The sequence below is a fragment of the Sorex araneus genome, chromosome X, assembly GCF_027595985.1.
Source record: "Sorex araneus isolate mSorAra2 chromosome X, mSorAra2.pri, whole genome shotgun sequence".
Lineage (NCBI taxonomy): Eukaryota > Metazoa > Chordata > Mammalia > Eulipotyphla > Soricidae > Sorex > Sorex araneus.
The window spans coordinates 136003921-136023252 of NC_073313.1; the positions used below are offsets into that span (position 1 = coordinate 136003921).

The window sequence follows — 19332 nt, forward strand, 5'->3', positions numbered from 1 at the left end:
TTCTATACTCCACAAATGAGTGCAGTCCTTCTGTGTCTGTCCCTCTTTTTCTGACTTCATTTCACTTAGCATGATACTCTCCATGTCTATCTATTTATAAGCAAATTTCATGACTTCATCTCTCCTAACAGCTGCATAGTATTCCATTGAGACTCTCGGTAGCTTGCTGGGCTCTCCGAGAGGGACAGAGGAATCGAACCTGGGTCAGCCGAGTGCAAGGCAAACGTGCTACCCGCTGTGCTATTGCTCCAGCACTTTAGTATGTTTAATTAATAGTTCTTCTTTAGTAGATAGATACCAAATAGTTTTTTTAGTTCTTTGCAAGTTTTCTTCTTTTTTAACCTACATAATAACACCATTCCCTATTCCTTTTTTCCTTTTGCTAGAGATCAGACCCATGTCTGTAAATGAAAGTCATTTACTTTACCACAGCCATCATCTGTATTCTTAACCCTATTGCTAGTATGAAAGATGTAAATAATGGGAGTACTTCTAGAGAAACATTTTCCCATAAACCTTTGAAAGTGTTCATTAATTAATGAAAACATAACCATTTTCTTCGTATTATTATAGAAGTATAAAGAAGAAAATATTGTAATCCCATTGGTTGCTGGAATATTAGAAATAACGAGTTAAAATTATGTGTATATGCTTTATTTTAAATTCACTTGCAATTTTATTTAATAAGATTTTTCACATAATTTTGTAATTTTAATGGTAATAGACTTTGTTAAATAGCCAGAATGTAATTTAGTCTTCTTTGTTGTATATACATCGTATTTTCAACCTCATTTTATTATAAATATCTGATTAATTTTATTTTTAAAATACTTTACAAGGCTTAAAATAAAAAGCAGTCCCCTTGAGCAGTCTCTTTTTACCCATCCCATTGTTTCTATTCTTCATATAATCAGTTTCAACTCTTTACAGTTCTAGTATTTATGTGTAAATATACTATCTACAATCTATGGTAGGAATTTTCTCCCCACAATTGTATATCCACATATTTTTCCCAATTTATTCTCCCAGTTTTTCTTTAATATGTTTTGTAGTGGGGGGGGTTGGAAGAACCATACCTGTGGTGCTCAAGACCCACACTTGGCAGTACTTGGGGGATCTTTTTGTAGTATCTCTGTGGACACTCTTTAATAATATTTGCCCAAATCAACTTGATGGGTTACTTTTATTTTAGCTATGTAAATATTCATACTTAAGCCATTTAATGTACCATGATTACTTTTACCTCCTTTGGGTGCACTTCTGTTTTTGTTGAATAGTTTGCTTTTACCATATGCTATAGTTTTCTTTGAATTCATTCATTCCCAAATTTTATAGAAAAGTAAGTTCTTGTATTGCAACATAGTAGATGATATATTAGTTACTTTTTCATTTTAAGGATAGACTTCCAGGAATGTTACCCTCTTGATCCTGTTTTAACTACTTTGTTTTTGTTTTTTGTTTTTATTTTTGTTATTTGGGTCACACCTGGCTGTGCTTACTCCCTGAGCACCTAACTAAACTATTTTTACATTCTTCATGCTATATTTCTATACTTAGAAATCTTTCAATAGCATTTAAACATTATAAACATGTTTTTATATTTATCTTCTAAATCATTTTCCAGCAGGCATATACATCATCAACCTGTTCTTTTTTGTATGTCTTGTTTTCTTTAATAAATGAAAAGTAAGGCCTGGAGCTACAGAGGGTGGTAGGACACTTGCCTTGCATGTGGCTGATCCAGATTTAATCCCTGGCATCCCATATAGATCCCGCAGCTCACCAAGAGTGATGCCTGAGTGCAGAGCCTTTATTAAGCCCTGATCATCGCTGAGTGTGTGCCCCCACAAACAAATAAATAAATGAAAATTGACTTAACCCAATTACTGAAAATTTTATATGTTCATTTTTTAGAGGTCGATTGTTTATCATTTCTACCAAAGCGGGATCTCTTGGAATTAATTTGGTAGCTGCTAATCGAGTGATTATATTTGATGCTTCTTGGAATCCATCTTATGACATCCAGAGTATATTTAGAGTTTATCGCTTTGGACAAACTAAACCTGTGTATGTATATAGGTTCTTAGCTCAGGTAAGTTTATAACATATTCTTTTTCATATTAAAACTGATAATGTTTTTGGGGTGTAGAAAATTATATGCATTATAGCCAGGCAAACCAAATTGAAAATATCCATCTTGAACAATTTTGGTCTCATGATTTTCTGTTTTGTAGTTTATTAATAATATCAGCTTTCTCAGATTAGATCATTTTGCTTTGCTGAAGTAGGTTTATTAGCATTTTCTTGGTAGTTCAAGAAAGTTAAACATACACATTTTTTAGTTAGTATACCTAGGAAAGTCAATTTATTTGTAGATAAAATCCCACGGATCACTGATTTTGGTCATTTTAGTGATCAGTAGGCATTAATTTTAAGACTATAAGTCAATAAGGAAACAAACTGAATACAGAGAAATTGCAAAGAATATTTAATGCTCTCTAGGCAAGAACTACTGAAATAATTTTCTTTGAAATAAACTTGGGTATTAAAAAACAGGAACAGGCCAGAAAGATAATACAATGGATAAAGCACTTACCTTGCATGAGGCTGACCCTGGGTTCGATCCCCAGCACTGATTAATGTACCCAGAGAGCTTTATGGTGATCCCTGAGTAGAGAGCAGAGATGACAGTAAGCCCTGGGTATGACTGTGTATAGTCAAAAAATATAAGCAAAAAAACTAGAAACAAATATAAGAAAAATAAGTCAAATCAATTAAGTAGAATGCTGTTCCCTGTATTAAAGTACATTTATAGAGTCACGTTGCCCTTTTTATTTTCAAGTTGCCCTTTTAACCTGGGACTTTCCCATTGAGAGCATGTGCTACTTTTTCCAACTACCTCCAAATCTGGGCTTCTCAAACAGAGATTAAGTTTTATTGATAGAGTCTTTGTTTTTTTAAAATATGTGATGTGCTTGATAAGCTATGCTTTATAACTTTTTACTGTTATTTAAATAAAGAACCCTTTAATATTCTTTTTTTTTGCTTTTTGGGTCACATCTGGCAATGTACAGGGGTTACTCCTGGCTCATGCACTCAGGAATTACTCCTGGCGGTGCTCAGGGGACCATATAGGTTGCTGGGAAACGAACCCGGGTTGGCCGCGTGCAAGGCAAACGCACTACCCACAGTGCTCCAGCCCCAGAACCCCTTAATGTTCTGGTTTAGAATGCTACGTATGGAGTAGATTTATCATGCTATTTTATTTTTATAAAGTTGTTCACAATAATTTATTACATTCATTATTCCAATACCAATCTCACCACCATTATACCTTCCCACCACCATTATTTCAAATTTTCCCCCCACCACAAAAGCCTGCCCCAAAGACAGACTCTAATGTAATTTATTTTGTATTGCTTCTTATTAATAAGCCACTAAACATGATCCAAAAAAGTTTCCTTAGGAGAAAGTGTGTGAAGATTGATGTGTCTCACCCTGGAGACATTACGGCATTGTATAAGAGATTACTGACATCTTGTTGCAGGTTGAGCCTTGTGTGCTAATCTTTTTTTTTTTGATCGAGATTGTTGCTTTCTGCTTTACATCCTATCAAATGTGGTGTGCTACTCTTGGTACATCAATGGTGTAGTGTGTGATATGTCACATGGCCAAAAATGTGGCTGCATGCTCCGGGAATTTGAGAAATTTAAATAGGGTGATACGATTGGAGTTAAATTTTTAACTGGATGATGACTTTGAGGTTCGGAGGCATCTCTGCAGCTTGTGACTCTCTTCCAAGATTTGTGAGTTTCTGGATCATGGCCATTAATGAGCTCAAATGGCACCAGAGGCAGTTCATGGGTGTGACTGCTAGGCTCCCAGAAGAACAGGGATATGTGAGTTCGCCCATTCCCGATTCCATGAGGCCTGGATATTTTGGTCACAAAACCCGCATACCTGAGTTATTCAGTAGATTCATTCCCTCCATCTCCCTGTTCTTCCGGGAGGCTAGCAGTCATGCCCATGAACTGCCCCTGGCATGTTATTTTAAAAACTAAAAGAAATTTTAATAGGAACAAACAAAGTAAGCCTTGGTAGAAAGCCACTTTATAGTGACTGTTAAGAGCATATTGTTCCATTGGGATAGAAATTAATTTTGATAACCCCCTGAAATATAACTTTAGGTATTCCTTTTTTGTTTACCTTATTATCACAGCTCATGTACTTCTAAAATACAAAGATATAGAAAGTATTGTGTGTATGCATATTGGTCAAATAATGTAAATTACTGTCAGTAATATGCTTCTTTTTTGTATTAAGGTGAAATAGAATGAACACATGATATTTGTTATAAATTAAACGGCATTACTAATAAAATTTGCTTAATAGTATGTTACTGTGATGTCCTGTCATTTTAAATTAATGAATAATTATATTAAACCTTGATTGTTACATGTTGACATAATATATTTTTTGTATTCTTCTTTTTAAAAAGGGAACCATGGAAGATAAAATTTATGATCGGCAAGTGACTAAGCAGTCACTATCATTTCGAGTTGTTGATCAACAACAGGTTGAACGTCACTTTACCATGAATGAGCTTACGGAACTTTATACATTTGAGCCAGACTTGCTAGATGACCCTAACTCAGAAAAGAAAAAGAAAAGGGATACTCCCATGCTGCCCAAGGTAAATGTCTTCAGATTATTAGCTTTAAAAAACTAAACATGGACCAGAGACGTTTTACCACTACTATAAAAGCTAGTCATCTAAGGCTATATAAAAAAAAATTTAAAGAACAAAAGTGTATTCATATGAGAGCATAATTGTCAATTTTTCACAAAGCACCACAATATGACAAATTTCATTTCTTCAGGAACCAGTTTCTGAGTAGAAACCTTAAAAGTAATAGTATGTAAAGGAAACAATATCCTTCACTAAAGGACATACATAATTTTAGGAATTCTATATGAAATCTGTTTATAGTCTTAGCATTGTTTCATGAAGCAATAAAGAATCAGCAAATAGATTCTTAATTGATGGTGTTTTTCCACTAATATAATACTTGAAAAAGGACCTTAGAAGTAATCTAGTCAAGCTCTCTTATTTTTTATACACAGGTAAAACTCCAGGTTAAAGATATTCAGGGACTTGTCCATTGTATAAAGTTAGAAAGTTGTAGAACCTACATGTCTCTTCTCTTCCATTGTTATTGGATAATAAAATGTTATCTTAATATTGCAAGAAGCTTTCTGTATTAATATTCTCAGTGAAATGGGTTTTATTTGATTTGAAAAAAATCAGAAATGAGGGGCTGGAGTTATACTACAGTGGGTAAGGTGTTTGCCTTGCACGCGATTAACCCGGGTTCGATCCCTGGTATCCCATATGGTTCCCTGAGCCCCACCAGGAGTATTTCTTTAGTGCAGAGCCAGGAGTAACCTCTGAGCATTGCTGGGTGTGACGCAAAAGCCAAAAAAGAGAAAAATTCAAAAATTATGCATATTTCTAAGTAAAAATAATGTTTTGAACCTAACAGAAAATTGTATTCTCTCTGATAAAAATAAAGAATTAATATAGTTAAATCTATTCTTGTTATCTGCAAAGCCTTTTGGTAGGTGATTCTGGCTGGGTTTTGTGCTGCTATTGTTTTTGTTCCAAATTCAAGCACTTGATTTTTCATATAGATGTTGAGAGAATTGGCAAAGTTACTACCATGTTACAGTGTCACAGTGCAAAAATTAGTATGAGTATGTGTTATCTTAGTTTTCATAGGGTCGAAAATATTGAAAGTCAACAGTAATACCAATCAGCATCTTTCTTTCTTTCTTCTTTGGGGGTGGGAGCCCCTAGACTTGACATTTTTAACCTCATAGTCTGGCTCATGGCACATTGCTCTTCTTTTTTAGTGACTGTTATGTATTGAAAAATATTTGTCACTGTCACCTGTTGCTCATTGATTTGCTCGAGCGGGCACCAGTAATGTCTCCATTGTGAGACTTATTTGTTACTGTTTTGGGCATATTGGATATGCCACGGGGAGATTGCCAGGCTCTGCCCTGTGGGTGAGATACTCTCGGTAGCTTGCTGGACTCTGAGAGGGGCGGAGGAATCAAACCCGGGTCACCTTACCGCTGAGCTATCGCTCCAGCCCATTAAAAATATTTTAAAAATAAAAACATTATTATAAATTGATAAGCTATATCAGTTTAAATTTGACCCCTGACCTTTACGGTATAAATTTTAGTTGAATTTCCTACAGTTTTAGTATAGGGTTGGATGTTTGAGTTAAATTGTACTGTAGCTGTTTTTATTAATGTGGATTCGTTAGTGTTTGGTAGCTAAAATGAATGTTAAAATAAAGTTGTTCCATATAAACAAGAGTACTGATGAATTTTAACACAGGCACCTAGTATATATTTTTTTTTATTTTTGGGTCACACCTGGCGATGCGCAGGGGCTACTCCTGTCTCTGCACTCAGGAATTACTCCTGGCAGTGCTCAGGGGACCATATGGGATGCTGGGAATCAAACCTGGGTCGGCCACGTGCAAGGCAAATGCCCTATCCGCTGTGCTATCGCTCCAACCCTCCTAGTATAATTTTTAATTAAAGGAGACTTATGTTAGCATTAATTAGCAAACTAGAACTAAGTGTAATACAAAACGCATATAGGAGAGTGACTGACAAGATAGCACAGTGGTTGGGGTGCTTGCCTTGCACATGACCGAACCAGATTCGATCCCTGGCATCCCATGGGGTTCCCCTAGCACCACTAGGAGTAATTTCTGCGTGCAGAGCCAGGAGTTAACCTTGAGCATTGCCCAGTGTGTTGCAAAAAGAAAATAATTAGGGGACAGAGAAAAATCTTTGAAGACTGAAATATCGTCATTGATAAATGAACCCTTATAAAATGGGATATTAACATGCTATTTAAATGGGATATTCTTTTATTTTTCTTGGCATTTTTAAAAATTTATTTTTAATTAGTGAATCACCATGAGGGTACAGTTACAGATTTATACATTTTTGTGCTCATGTTTCCCTCATATAAAGTTTGAGAACCCATCCCTTTACCAGTGCCCATTCTCTGCCACAAATAAACCCAGTATCCCTCCCACCCACCCCCAATCCCATCACTCCCACCCAACCCTGCCACTCTGGCAGGGTATTCACTTTTGTTCTCTCTCTCTAATTAGCTATTGTGGTTTGCAATAAAGGTGTTGAGTGGCCATTGTGTTCAGTCTCTAGTCTACATTCAGCATGTATCACCCTTCCCCCGTGTGGCCTCCAACCACATTTTATTTGGTGTTCTTAAATGGGATATTCTTAAATGAGGTCGGTGTTGTATGTATTGCGATTGTTTCCTAGGTAATATACATATCAGAAATACACATGTCAGAAACATAGAAAATCTAGCAGCCTGTTTCTAGTTTATGTTCTCTAAGAAGGTTCTCTTCTCTTAAAGTAATGTGAAGATAGTGGCACCCAAAAAGGAAAATAATTCTGTATTATTTAAACCTCTCTAAATAGGACACCATACTGGCAGAACTTCTCCAGATACATAAAGAACACATTGTAGGGTATCATGAACATGATTCTCTTTTGGACCACAAAGAAGAAGAAGAGTTGACTGAAGAAGAAAGAAAAGCAGCTTGGGCTGAGTATGAAGCAGAGAAGAAGGTAATTCATTTAAAATCAGTTTTTTGTTATTACTCATGGAAGTGAATGAGGAAGAAAATGATTGTGTTTGGATAATAGTGTTTCTACATCATTTAACTCCAATCAGTACCATTACTATGGTGGTAGGCCTAAGGGATCTTAGAGTTTGGAGATAGAAATAACTGTTGGTTAGCATGTGTACCATGAAATCTGAATTTTGGCTGAATATCAGAACATGAAAATAATTTTGTTATTGGACATTAATGTCAATCTCCAGTTTTACCTTTATTTCAAAAATTTGCATTTTTTTCTTTAAACATCAGCCCATTTTAGAAAAAATGTTCTTGAGTTTAGAAAACCTTTTCCTTTATTTAAACTTATTCTCTGTATCAAACTTAATGTGTTAGTAGTCTTATCAGAACTAAGTAACTCCATTTTGTGAGTACTATTAAAAAAGTAGTTTACTTTTGTACACCTTTAGAGGTTAAAGCTTTCTGTGTAATAAGATCTTGGTCTTATCTGAAAAAGTGCTAGTGTGTGGAAGTATGTTAATACTTTCATAGATCTGAGAATGTGCTTCTTTTCTAAACTACTAGATAATGCAGTTTTCCAAGTTTAAATCACAAGTGCAAAGCTTTTATTTTTTGTTTTTAGGGACTGACCATGCGTTTCAATATACCAACTGGGACCAATTTACCCCCTGTCAGTTTCAACTCTCAGACTCCTTATATTCCTTTCAACTTAGGAGCCTTGTCTGCGATGAGTAATCAACAGCTGGAGGTGAGTTGTGAAATAAAAAGAAATAGTTTAATTTCAATTAAAGACAGTATCAGTTGCCCTGTTGTTGTGGATTGTCAATACAGAAATACCACATTCTCCAAAAGATTACCTTTGAATTGAAAAGAGATTTTTTTCTGTTATTTATTGACTTACTTGAACCAGGGTAGTATAGAAAAATGAGGTTTGTTCAGAGCACAAGGAAATCTCACCTTGAATTAATGTAGTTTGAGTTATTTTAAGGCATAATTGAGCAGCTGAGCATCTAGGGAAAATAGCAGTTTTCTCAGTTAAAAAATATCATAAATCTTAATGTTAGAAGTTGGAAGTGCAACATTATACAGTATAGATGCAGCATTAAATTTAATCTGTAATTTAATTACAGATGAAATGTAAGATATTAAATGATGGAAGTGATGTAAAACTAGCATCAACTATGAATCATTTAAAGAAAATTTTATTAACCAGTAATTTAATAACTTACTTGAATTTGTAATGTCCTTTTATTTTTTTTGTATCTTTTGTAATGTCCTTTTAAAATGTACCTAAGGAATCACTTAAATTACTAAGTTATTGATGTATTAATACCCAAAGTTTTATTTTCCTAGTAAGTCTATTATTAGTGAGCTTTATTTATTTATTTTGGGGGGGGTCACACCCGGCGATGCACAGGGGTTACTCCTGGCTCTGCACTCAGGAATTACTCCTGGTGGTGCTTGGGGGACCATATGGGATGCTGGGAATGGAGCCCTGGCCAGCCGCGTGCAAGGCAAACGACCTACCCGCTATGCTATCGCTCCAGCCCCTAGTTTTTAATTTTGAAGGGGGCTTTCCACCTTTTAGGAGCACCCAATTAAAATGGTGCTCAGGAAGTCTGTGGGTGCGACTGGCTATTCTTGGCCCACTTTTTAGTGCAAGTACCCAAGGATGTAGTTCCATGCAGGTCCCGAATTCCAGGGATTACTTGGGCCACACCAGCAGTACTTGGAAACCTTTAGGACTCCACCTGGTGATGCTAGGGTACCGTGTTGAAGATGGTAGGTGATGCTAAGGTACCTTGTTGATACTGAAGATCAATAAGGTTGACAGCATACAAGGCATGCACCTTAAATTCTGTATTTTTGTGGGGGTGCACACCTGGCAGTGCTCAGGACTTACTCCTGGCTCTGTGCTCAGGAATCATGCCTGTTGGGCTGGGGGGTGGTTTACATGGTGTTGGGGATTAAACTCAGAGCAGCAAAATGGAAGATAGCACCTTACCCATTGTACTATCACTTTGGCCCTCAACCCTGTATATTCTGAGCCCCTTGAGCTTTATTAGATGTTGAAGTTTTCTGTTCTTTTCAATTATTTAAAGAGTTTTAGGGGCTGGAATGATAGCACAGTGGGTAGTGTGTTTGCCTTGCACGCGACAGACCCGGGTTCAATTCCCAGCATCCCATATGGTTCCCTGAGCACTGTCAATGCAGAGCCAGGAGTAACCCCTGTGCATCGCCAGGTGTGACCCAAAAAGCAAAAAAAAAGAGTTTTAAACCAACTGCTATAAATTGGGAAAATGAGGGTTCTCTATGTTTTAAGCTCATGCTGTCCTTTGCACATGGCCTACATGCAACATGCTGGGTTTGACCCCCAGCATCTCATATGGTCCCCCATACACCACCAGGAGTAATTCCTGAGTGCAGAGCCAGGAGTAACTTATGAGCACCCCTGGGAGTGACCCAAAAAGTAAATGAGAAAAAGATCATGCTCTCTTTTATATGCCCTTTGTAACTTATTTCCTGTATTTTTTCTAGGACCTTATTAATCAAGGAAGAGAAAAAGTTGTGGAAGCAACAAACAGTGTGACAGCTGTGAGGATTCAGCCGCTTGAAGACATAATTTCTGCTGTAGTAAGTTAATGGGCAATTGAGAGCATGATTTTGATAGCTTGATTTGCAAAAGTAAAGTACAAGTAGTCTGGTAATATATGGATAGCAGTGCCAAGACATAATTCAGTACTTTATGTATGTATTGATACCAAAAATGGGTAAAATCAAATAATTGGGAAATCAGTCATAGAAATGTGTATGTTGGTGCTGGAGAGATAGTACAGGAATTAAGGAGTTGGTTCTATACCCCTGGCACTGCCAAAAAATGATCCCTGAGCACTGCTTTTTTAATTTAAAAAATTAAAAAGGAAATGTATACTTTATTTATATAAATATATCTTAATTTATAGGTTATACAAATTAAATACATATACTTTATTCTAGAGTTAGTCAACCTATATACAACAGTGGACCTCCTTTTAAATCACTTTTCCCCCTTTCTAAATTAAATCACTGTGAATTAAAAAGTTACAAAAAAAAGAGTTACAAAGACATTTATGGTTTTCAGGTGTACAATGTTTCTACAGCAGTCTTTTCACTAGTGCCCACTACCCTCCACCAGTGTCACCAGTTTCCCTCTCACCCCCCAGACTGCCTCTGTGGCAGGCACTTTTACCTTCCCTCACTATCCTCGTCTTCCCTTCCCTAACTTTTCCCATTCACCCTTCCCCCAGTGCCAAGCTTTCCTGCTCTGTTCTTCATTTCTATTGTAACTGGGCATATGATATTCCCCTATAAGATTTCTCTATATCTCACATATGTGAGAGATCATTCTGAGTCTGTTCCTCTCCATCTGGCTGATTTCACTCAACATGATACTCTCCAGATTCATTTACATTACAGCAAATTTCATGATTATCTTTTTCTTAAGACTGTGTAGCATTCCATTGTTTCTTTATACAGTCATCTGTTCATTGACATTTGGGTTTGTTCAATATTTTGGCATATGCTGCAATAAACATAGGGATGTAAATGAACATGGGAGTGATAGGCGTTCTGCAATAAACATAGGAATATAGATGTCTTTTCTGCATTGTGCTTTGGGACCCTTGGGGTATATTTCCAGGAGTGGAATTGTTGTGTCTTATGGAAGCTTAATTCCTAGTTTTTTGAAAAATGTCCATATTGTCTTCTCAAAAGGTGGACCAGTCAACATTTCCACCAGCAGTGAATGAGGGTCCCCTTTTTCCCTTTTTTTTTAGGTCACACCCAGCAGTGCTCAGGGGTTACTCCTGACTGTACACTGAGGAATTACTCCTGGTGGTGCTTGGGGGACCATATGGGATGCTGGGAATCGAGTCCGGGCTGGCCTCGTGCAAGGCAAATGCCCTACCTGCTGTGCTATTGCTCCAGCCCCAAGGGTCCCTTTTCCCCCCACATCCTTACCAACACTGATTGTTGTTCTTTTTGATTAGTGCCAGTTTCTGTGAGCTGATAATCTCATTATTGTTTTCATTTGCTTTTCCCTAGCATCACTGTTTTCTTCGGGAAAGAATGACATGGGGGGGCGGGGGGTGGCATTTCTAAAAACCTGAATATCTTGGTGTTGGCATGATAATACAGTCAGTAGGGTGCATACCTTGAACGCAGCCAACTTGGTTGGGTCCCTGTTATCCCATATGGTACCCTGAGCACAGCCAGGAGTGAGTCCTGAATGCATCACTGGGTGGTACCCTCCAACCCCCACACCAAAAAAACTGAATGTCTTTAAGAACCTTAATTGTTTCTCCTCGGTTCTACCTCAGTAAAGAGTAAATACAAGTGTTCTTTTTCAGTGGAAGGAAAACATGAGTCTCACAGAGACCCAAGTTCAAGCATTAGCATTAAGTAGACAAGCCAGCCAGGAACTTGATGTTAAAAGAAGAGAAGCAATCTACAATGATGTATTGACAAAACAGCAGATGGTAAGCTTTCTCTCTTCTATGTTCCATTGTCTTGAATTGATAATAATTGCTGTTGCATAATGCCTGTGTTAATGACACAGACTATCCCTCATATGGACATTGGGGTGGTTGATCATTTATTTCCAGAAGAAATTTTGTCAAAATCCCCAAGTAGGGCAAGGAAGTTAGCACAGGAGACTGGGGCATGTTCCTTACCTCTGTGGGACTAAGATAGAGCCTTGACATCACATGCCCTCCCCAAATACATCAGGTATAGCCCTGGAAGTCATTGAACACTGCTAAATGTGGTCCTGATGGTGTCATAGTCTACAAGGCCCCAGCAGCACTATATCAACAGGGCCTTACTGTTGTGTCAAATGCCATCTTGGGCTGAACATGTGAGTGTCTTCAATGTCTGAGCATTGATTGTGGATTGCACATACCACTCCCCCATAAAAAACAAAAGCCAAGTAAGATAATATCCTGTGTTTAAAATGAGCAACAACTTGACAAATGGTTCTGAAGATCTCTGCCATGCAATTTTTTTTTTGTATTTTCTGGACATCTAGTAATGAATTTTCCTAGTTTTTTTTAATAAAAACACATTTACATTTGGGAGTGGGTGGTTAAGCTCGTACCCAAAGATTCTCTGGGTGGTACTCCTGGCTCTGTGCTCGGTTAATTTCTGTGGTACTGGGGAACTATAAGCAAATATGGGTTATCAAACGGCGTGGTTAGCTGCCTGCAAGGCAAGCACCTTGACTTTTATACTATCTCTGGCCCCTGGTTACCATTTTTTTTTAATTTATTTTATTGAATCACCATGTGGAAAGTGGAAAGTTACAAAGTTCTCAGGCTTATGTCTTAGTTATACAATGCTCAAACACCCGTTCCTTCACCAGTGCCCATATTCCACCACCAGTAAAAACAAAAACAAACAAACAAAAAAAACAGTATACATCCCACCCCTCACCCCCCAACACCCCCTGCGTGACTGATAATTTCACTTCCTTTTCTCTTTACCTTGATTACATTCCAGATTTCAACACACAGCTCACTATTGTTGTTGGAGTTTCAACACAGACTCACTATTTTTATTGGAATTTATCCCCCAAGAATACAGCTCTATTGACAAGGAAATATTTGATAATAAGTTTTCCAGTGATGAGAATGAGGAGATAAAAAGTCACGCAGCCGCAGTAGCGGCCACGCGGTTTACAATTTCTGTATTATAGTAATTAAGTTCAGGGAGATTTAAGTTGGAAAATGAATCATTTCCCTTCCTGGAATAGCATGTAGCAAAAGCTTAGTTCACAGTCTGCATACATGGTTGCAAGCACTCGCGGGAACCCCAAGTCCTAAAGCTGTCTCTGTTTCCTGCTCGCTCCACATCCAGGCAGCTGTGCAAAGGCATGGCCACCCGGGTCGAATCTCGGCCGGAGCCCCTGATTACCATTTTAATTTAATTTTATTATGTTTTATATTTACCATTTTGAAGCACTCTCCCAAATAAATACGATTTTATTGTATTTAATTTGAAAATAAACAATAGAGTTATCAGTAGTATCTCATAGGGGTAACTGGCCTTACATGCAGTCAACCTGGGTTCAATCCTTGACACCACATATGATCTCCTGAGCACTTCCAGGAGTGATCCCTGAGCACATAGCCAGGAGTAAGCCATGAGCATCACTGGGTATGGTTCACAAACCAAAAAATAAAATAGCATCTGATACATGTTCCTGCTAAATTACATAATTCTTTAAATGGGCAGCGTATTCCAGCATTTTAAAATCATCTTTCCCAGCACATTTGTTTGCCAGTCATATGTCTTGAAGTGGGAAATTTCAACTTTTGACACCAGAGAACCCATTCCTGTGGTAGGAATTTTACTTAGAAATCACTGCAGAATTATGTGGTTTTAAGTTATCTTAGGAAATTTGAGACTTTCTAGGTAGGAATTGTTCCCACTGCAAGTGCTTTCTCCCTTTGGTGTTTGTCACTAAAAATATTTAGTTTTCATCATGTGAAATATTCAAAAGAATGACAACGAAAGGAGACTTGACAAAAAGTGCTGTAACTAATACTTAAGGCTAATTACAGTGCTAGACAGGTTACTATGGCAACTAACCTAAATGCTGTTTGCAATATAATAGTCAAATCATTAAGAGAATTTAGCCATAAATGGTGTTACTAACTGGTTTCTACAGTAATGGTCCTGTGGATGCCATGAAATTAGTAATGGTGATAACAATAACATGTTTTCCTTTTGGTATGGTACCCCCTTAACAAATTGATTTTGACCCAAAACTTGATACTTGCCTCTTTGAGACAGGTCATGCACTTCTGACAGATCCCTTTTTCTCTTTAGTTAATCAGCTGTGTTCAGCGAATTCTTATGAACCGAAGGCTTCAGCAGCAGTACAATCAGCAACAGCAGCAACAGCAACAGCAACAGCTGACTTACCAACAAGCAACACTGAGTCACCTCATGATGCCAAAGCCTCCAAATTTAATAATGAATCCTTCTAACTACCAGCAGATTGATATGAGAGGAATGTACCAGTCAGTGGCTGGTGGTATGCAGCCACCACCATTACAGCGTGCACCACCACCAATGAGAAGCAAAAATCCAGGACCTTCCCAAGGGAAATCAATGTGATTTTGCACTAAAAGTTTAAAGGATTGGTAAAATCATAGAAAGATCTTTTATTTTTTTAGGAATCAATGACTTAACAGAACTCAACTGTATAAATAGTTTGGTCCCCTTAAATGCTAATCTTCCATATTAGTTTGAAAATTTTTTTAATAGGCATATCATTTCTTCCTGACCTTTGTCAGTGATGTTGCCTAGAATCTTCTTACACACATTGAGTACAGAAGATATTTCAAATTGTTTTCAGTGAAAACAAGTTCTTCCATAACAGTAACAACTCTACAGATTTCCTCTCTAAATTTTTATGCCTGCTTTAGCAACCATGAAATTGTCATAAAATTAATAAATTTAGGAAGGAATGCAGATTTACATATTCATTCTTTACATATAAAATGCACAGCTGAGTTCTTAAAGTTGATTCCTCAAGTCATGAGATACTTTTGTACTTAATCCATTTCTTGCTTAAAGTGATTGAAATGGTTTTAATATTCTTTTGACTGAAATCTGAAACTGGGCTCCTGCTATATCATCTCTGTGAAAGTTAGAAACTAAGTGTTATCTTTGACACGAATTGTGTGCAATATTCTTAAATACTACTGCTCTAAGTCTTGGAGGAGTCTTGCAGTTATCTTAGCATTGTATAAACAGCCTTAAGTATAGCCTAAGAAGAGGATTCCTTTTACTTTAGTCTTTCTGCCATTTTTTCCAGTTTTGTGTGCTGAAATAATTACTGGTAAAATTTCAGAGTTGGGGATTATCTTCTACACATGAACTTTCTCTCTCTTGGCACTAATATATTAAAAGACACTTTTAACTGCTTGGTGCCAGTGCTAGGCTTCATCCTATTGCTGGCAGTGGGATGTGGATGACAAAATCAAGTTCTAGCATTTTAGGAGGTCAAGGCTGACTTGTGGTTGTTACGTTCACACCCTTTTTTATGAACAACATCAGAATGGCAGAACTATTGCTGACTTTAAGTTCTCAATGAGGAATGTGCTTTAACAATTCCCAGTACTGTCAGTATTGTGAAATAATTCCTCTTAAAAGATCACCGGCCTTTTGTGTTATTCCTTTAGCTCATCATTATGTTCTTTTCCCACAGTTTCCTTGTATTTTATTAGTTAAATTACATTTCAAAGTTCTTTTAGTTTGATTTTTATCTGTGGTGCGATTTTCTGATCAAGAGTAATTTATCCAATACCCTTAATGACATTTTACTAGAAAAGCATTACATTGTCCTTTTTTTTAACCCAGGCCTGTAAAAATTACCTATTTTTATTCATGTACAATTTGATTACTTGAGTTTCCTTTCAGAATGTTTGTTAAACTGTAGGGATCAACATGGCAAAAACATTTTTGAGATAATTAAATAACAGGTAGTAGAAAGAGCTAAGGAATCCAGAAAAAAATGAAAGGTGGGTGGAGGATTTGCTCTAAGTATCACTGGATTAGAGTGAATTTAACAGTAGCTAATATTGTTTTGATTTGTATATATGAATATTGGATTTCCATTTTTACCTTGAAAGAAAAAATTGCATAACATCCAAAAACACTAGGTTTGTGATAGAGAATTTGTGCAGTTTACTGGCTCCACCCCCACCTTCTTATGGTAAGTTATCACTAACAGATGCCATATATTTGGATATTATGGCAGACATACAATCAGTAAAATCTATTTAATTGGTATGGGTGGGGGGGAGAAGTTGTGTGTTTGCTTTTTAGAATAAATGAAAGAAAAAAAAACAGCATTTATTAGATGCTTATTTGAAGGCAGTACACTCTGGCCAGCTGTTATCAGTTGGTATTTCTACAAGTCCAGAACACTTTAAACCTGGTTTACTAGACTTGCTAATTTTCAATATGGTCTACTTACTTGCTCAAAGATATAGATGTGAAAAATTTCCGCAGTCTTCTAAGCCTTTTCACCATTGATGAAATTATGACTTAAAAGATAATACATAGAAGGATTAATTGGAAATTAGAGTTTGAAATAAAACTTGGACCACTGTACACTCTTCTCACTTGACATTTTAGCTACATAATATGTACTTTGAGTATAACATCAAGCTTTAACAAATATTTAAAGTTGAAATCATATCAATAAGATACTAAAAGACTCATTTTTATATTTGTTTTAGATGCTTTAAATAGTTGCATTGGCTTAAAATGATGATTTAAAATGTTGCTTGTAATACAGTTTTGCCTGCTAAATTCTCCACATTTTGTAACCTGCTTTATTTTTTGGGGTGTAAAGCGTTTTTGCTTAGTATTGTGATGTATATGTTTTGTCCCAGTTGTATAGTAATGTTTCAGTCCATCATCCAGCTTTGGCTGCTGAAATCATACAGCTGTGAAGACTTGCCTTTATTTCTGTTAGACTGCTTTTTAGTTCTGTATTGAGTATATTAAGTACTGTAGAAAATATGTCACTTCTTCCTTTAAGGCTTTTTTATAATATATATATATGAGGACTGGAATTGTGTTTTTAAAGAAAAGCATTCAAGTATGACAATAATACTATCTGTGTTTTCACCATTCAAAGTGCTGTTTAGTAGTTGAAACTATTTAATGTCATTTAATAAAGTGACCAAAATGTGTTGTGCTCTTTATTGCATTTTCACAGCTTTGAAAATCTGTGCACATATTGTTTCATATAAAATGTATAGCTTTTGATGTCCTTTTAATGGTGGTTTCTTTTGCAACATTTAGTTATTTAATATTGGGAGGTCAAGAAGTTCGATTTTTGAAACTGTTATATGCTAAAATCTGTAAAGGAAAGTTCTCAAAAAGAATGTACATACCAGGAAGCCTGTGTGTGTTTGTGTTAGTTTTAGTTTTGCAGTTCAGCACCATTTATTCCTTCCTAACTGCTGCATCACTGATATGTCAAGGAGGGCTACCAATCAATACTTGATTTTAAAAAAACTGTCATCCCAAATTCGGAGCAGGGTGATGGAAACCTTACTTGGTCTTCAAGATTATAAATATGTGTAATCGTCCATAACTATATCTTCTCTCCCTTTAGCACCCATCATAAAATAAAATACATATTTCTGTTCTCCAAACAAAACTTTTAAAGCAATTACTTAACCATATCCCAGTAATCATTGTTTCTTTGGTGTTGACAGGCTATACAGATACTTACTTTAAACCATAAAACAGGTCAACCTTTTACAAGCGATTTCACTAAATATTTAATTCAGGTTATTGCCCACCTTTATTTCACCATACTTTATCTCAAATGACTTTGGCTCACTTCCGATTAAATCTCTCCTTAAAGATGAAAATTACTCCACCATTGAATTTTTTTAGAAGTCTGTAATCTGTGCCAATCCCAATGAAATTACTATTTTCAGAAAATGCTTTTTATCTGCGCAACTTTTTATATGTTCTTTTATATGGAGGTGAATAAAAATTAAAAATCCAAACCAGATCGTTTCTAAGTTCAGTATCTGCCAGGAAGTCAAACTCTGTCCACATCAGATTTGTGTTGGATTTAATAATGAAATGGACCCTGATCTCCCCTGCCGAAGAGTTTTACTCTCAGTGCTTCAAATAAAATTAAATCAAAAGGGAAAAAAAGAGTTTTACTCTCCAGTGTGTATTCATCCATAAAATTCCTTTATGATATATTCTGCTTACCGTTTCATTGGAATAACCTTCCTGACATCATTGTTCTTAACTTGGCTAAGTGAATCACCCTTCCTACTCGCAATTATAAGGACTTTTTTTTAACTCTTGTACGCCTTTAGCAAGACAGAAACCTTACAAATGGCTGCCTTTATTGAGGATAATAAAGATACAACTTAAATGAAGTGAGAGAAATCCTAAAATAATGCATGACCTCTTTAATACTTGGAATTATCACATATCCTAAGCAATCTCTGTGCCCACTACACTTCACTTTCTGTTCTCTATCAGGAAGGGGAAGTTTGATTTCAATATCCGTTAACTAAACATATCAAGTGACTAAGAGAATTCTACCGAATAGACCTATTAGACCTGATCCCCTCTAGAGTCTTCATATCAGATACGTATTTGCTTTCAAGTAAGGTGAAGAGAGATGGTTTACCAGCTGCATGAATTAGATTTGTTTTGGGTGTTTCAGAGGAAAGTAATATTGAAATAAGGAGAACAACTAGATTGGAGTGAATTAATAGAAGGCCTTGAAATCCTGATTAATTTAATATGGAGGATAATGAGGGTTTATGAGGTGGCTGATGTGTTCAAAGTAACAGATATAGATGATTTGGGCAGTAGTAATTTGAATAGTTTGTAATACAAGATTGGAGATAGGTCCCATGTTCACCCATTTAGTAATCCAGCCACAGACAATTTAAAGACAAAAGGGAAAAGATCAGGTTATGATAGTGAACTTTTTGGGTGGTGAGTGGTCTTCCAAGCTGTGCTCAGGAAATCCAAGGACCCCTTCTGAAAGTTCTTGACCAGAGGTTCAATGGTGGGGGGAGCGAGGCTGACAATG

General features: G+C 36.5%; 1 protein-coding gene across 6 annotated transcripts in view; it reads left to right on the plus strand.

Moving 5' to 3' along the window:
• The window catches only part of ATRX (ATRX chromatin remodeler), a 206638-nt gene extending 189169 nt beyond the window's left edge, over window positions 1-17469 (plus strand). For all 6 annotated transcript variants that reach the window (XM_055119813.1, XM_055119814.1, XM_055119818.1 and 3 more), the window contains 7 exons: window positions 1915-2092; window positions 4499-4693; window positions 7537-7686; window positions 8320-8445; window positions 10236-10331; window positions 12086-12214; window positions 14565-17469. In XM_055119813.1, the coding sequence (XP_054975788.1) occupies window positions 1915-2092; window positions 4499-4693; window positions 7537-7686; window positions 8320-8445; window positions 10236-10331; window positions 12086-12214; window positions 14565-14855 (1165 nt within the window). In that variant the 3' untranslated portion in view covers window positions 14856-17469. The remainder of the gene's footprint in view (window positions 1-1914; window positions 2093-4498; window positions 4694-7536; window positions 7687-8319; window positions 8446-10235; window positions 10332-12085; window positions 12215-14564) is intronic.
• The last annotated feature ends 1863 nt before the right edge of the window (window positions 17470-19332 follow it).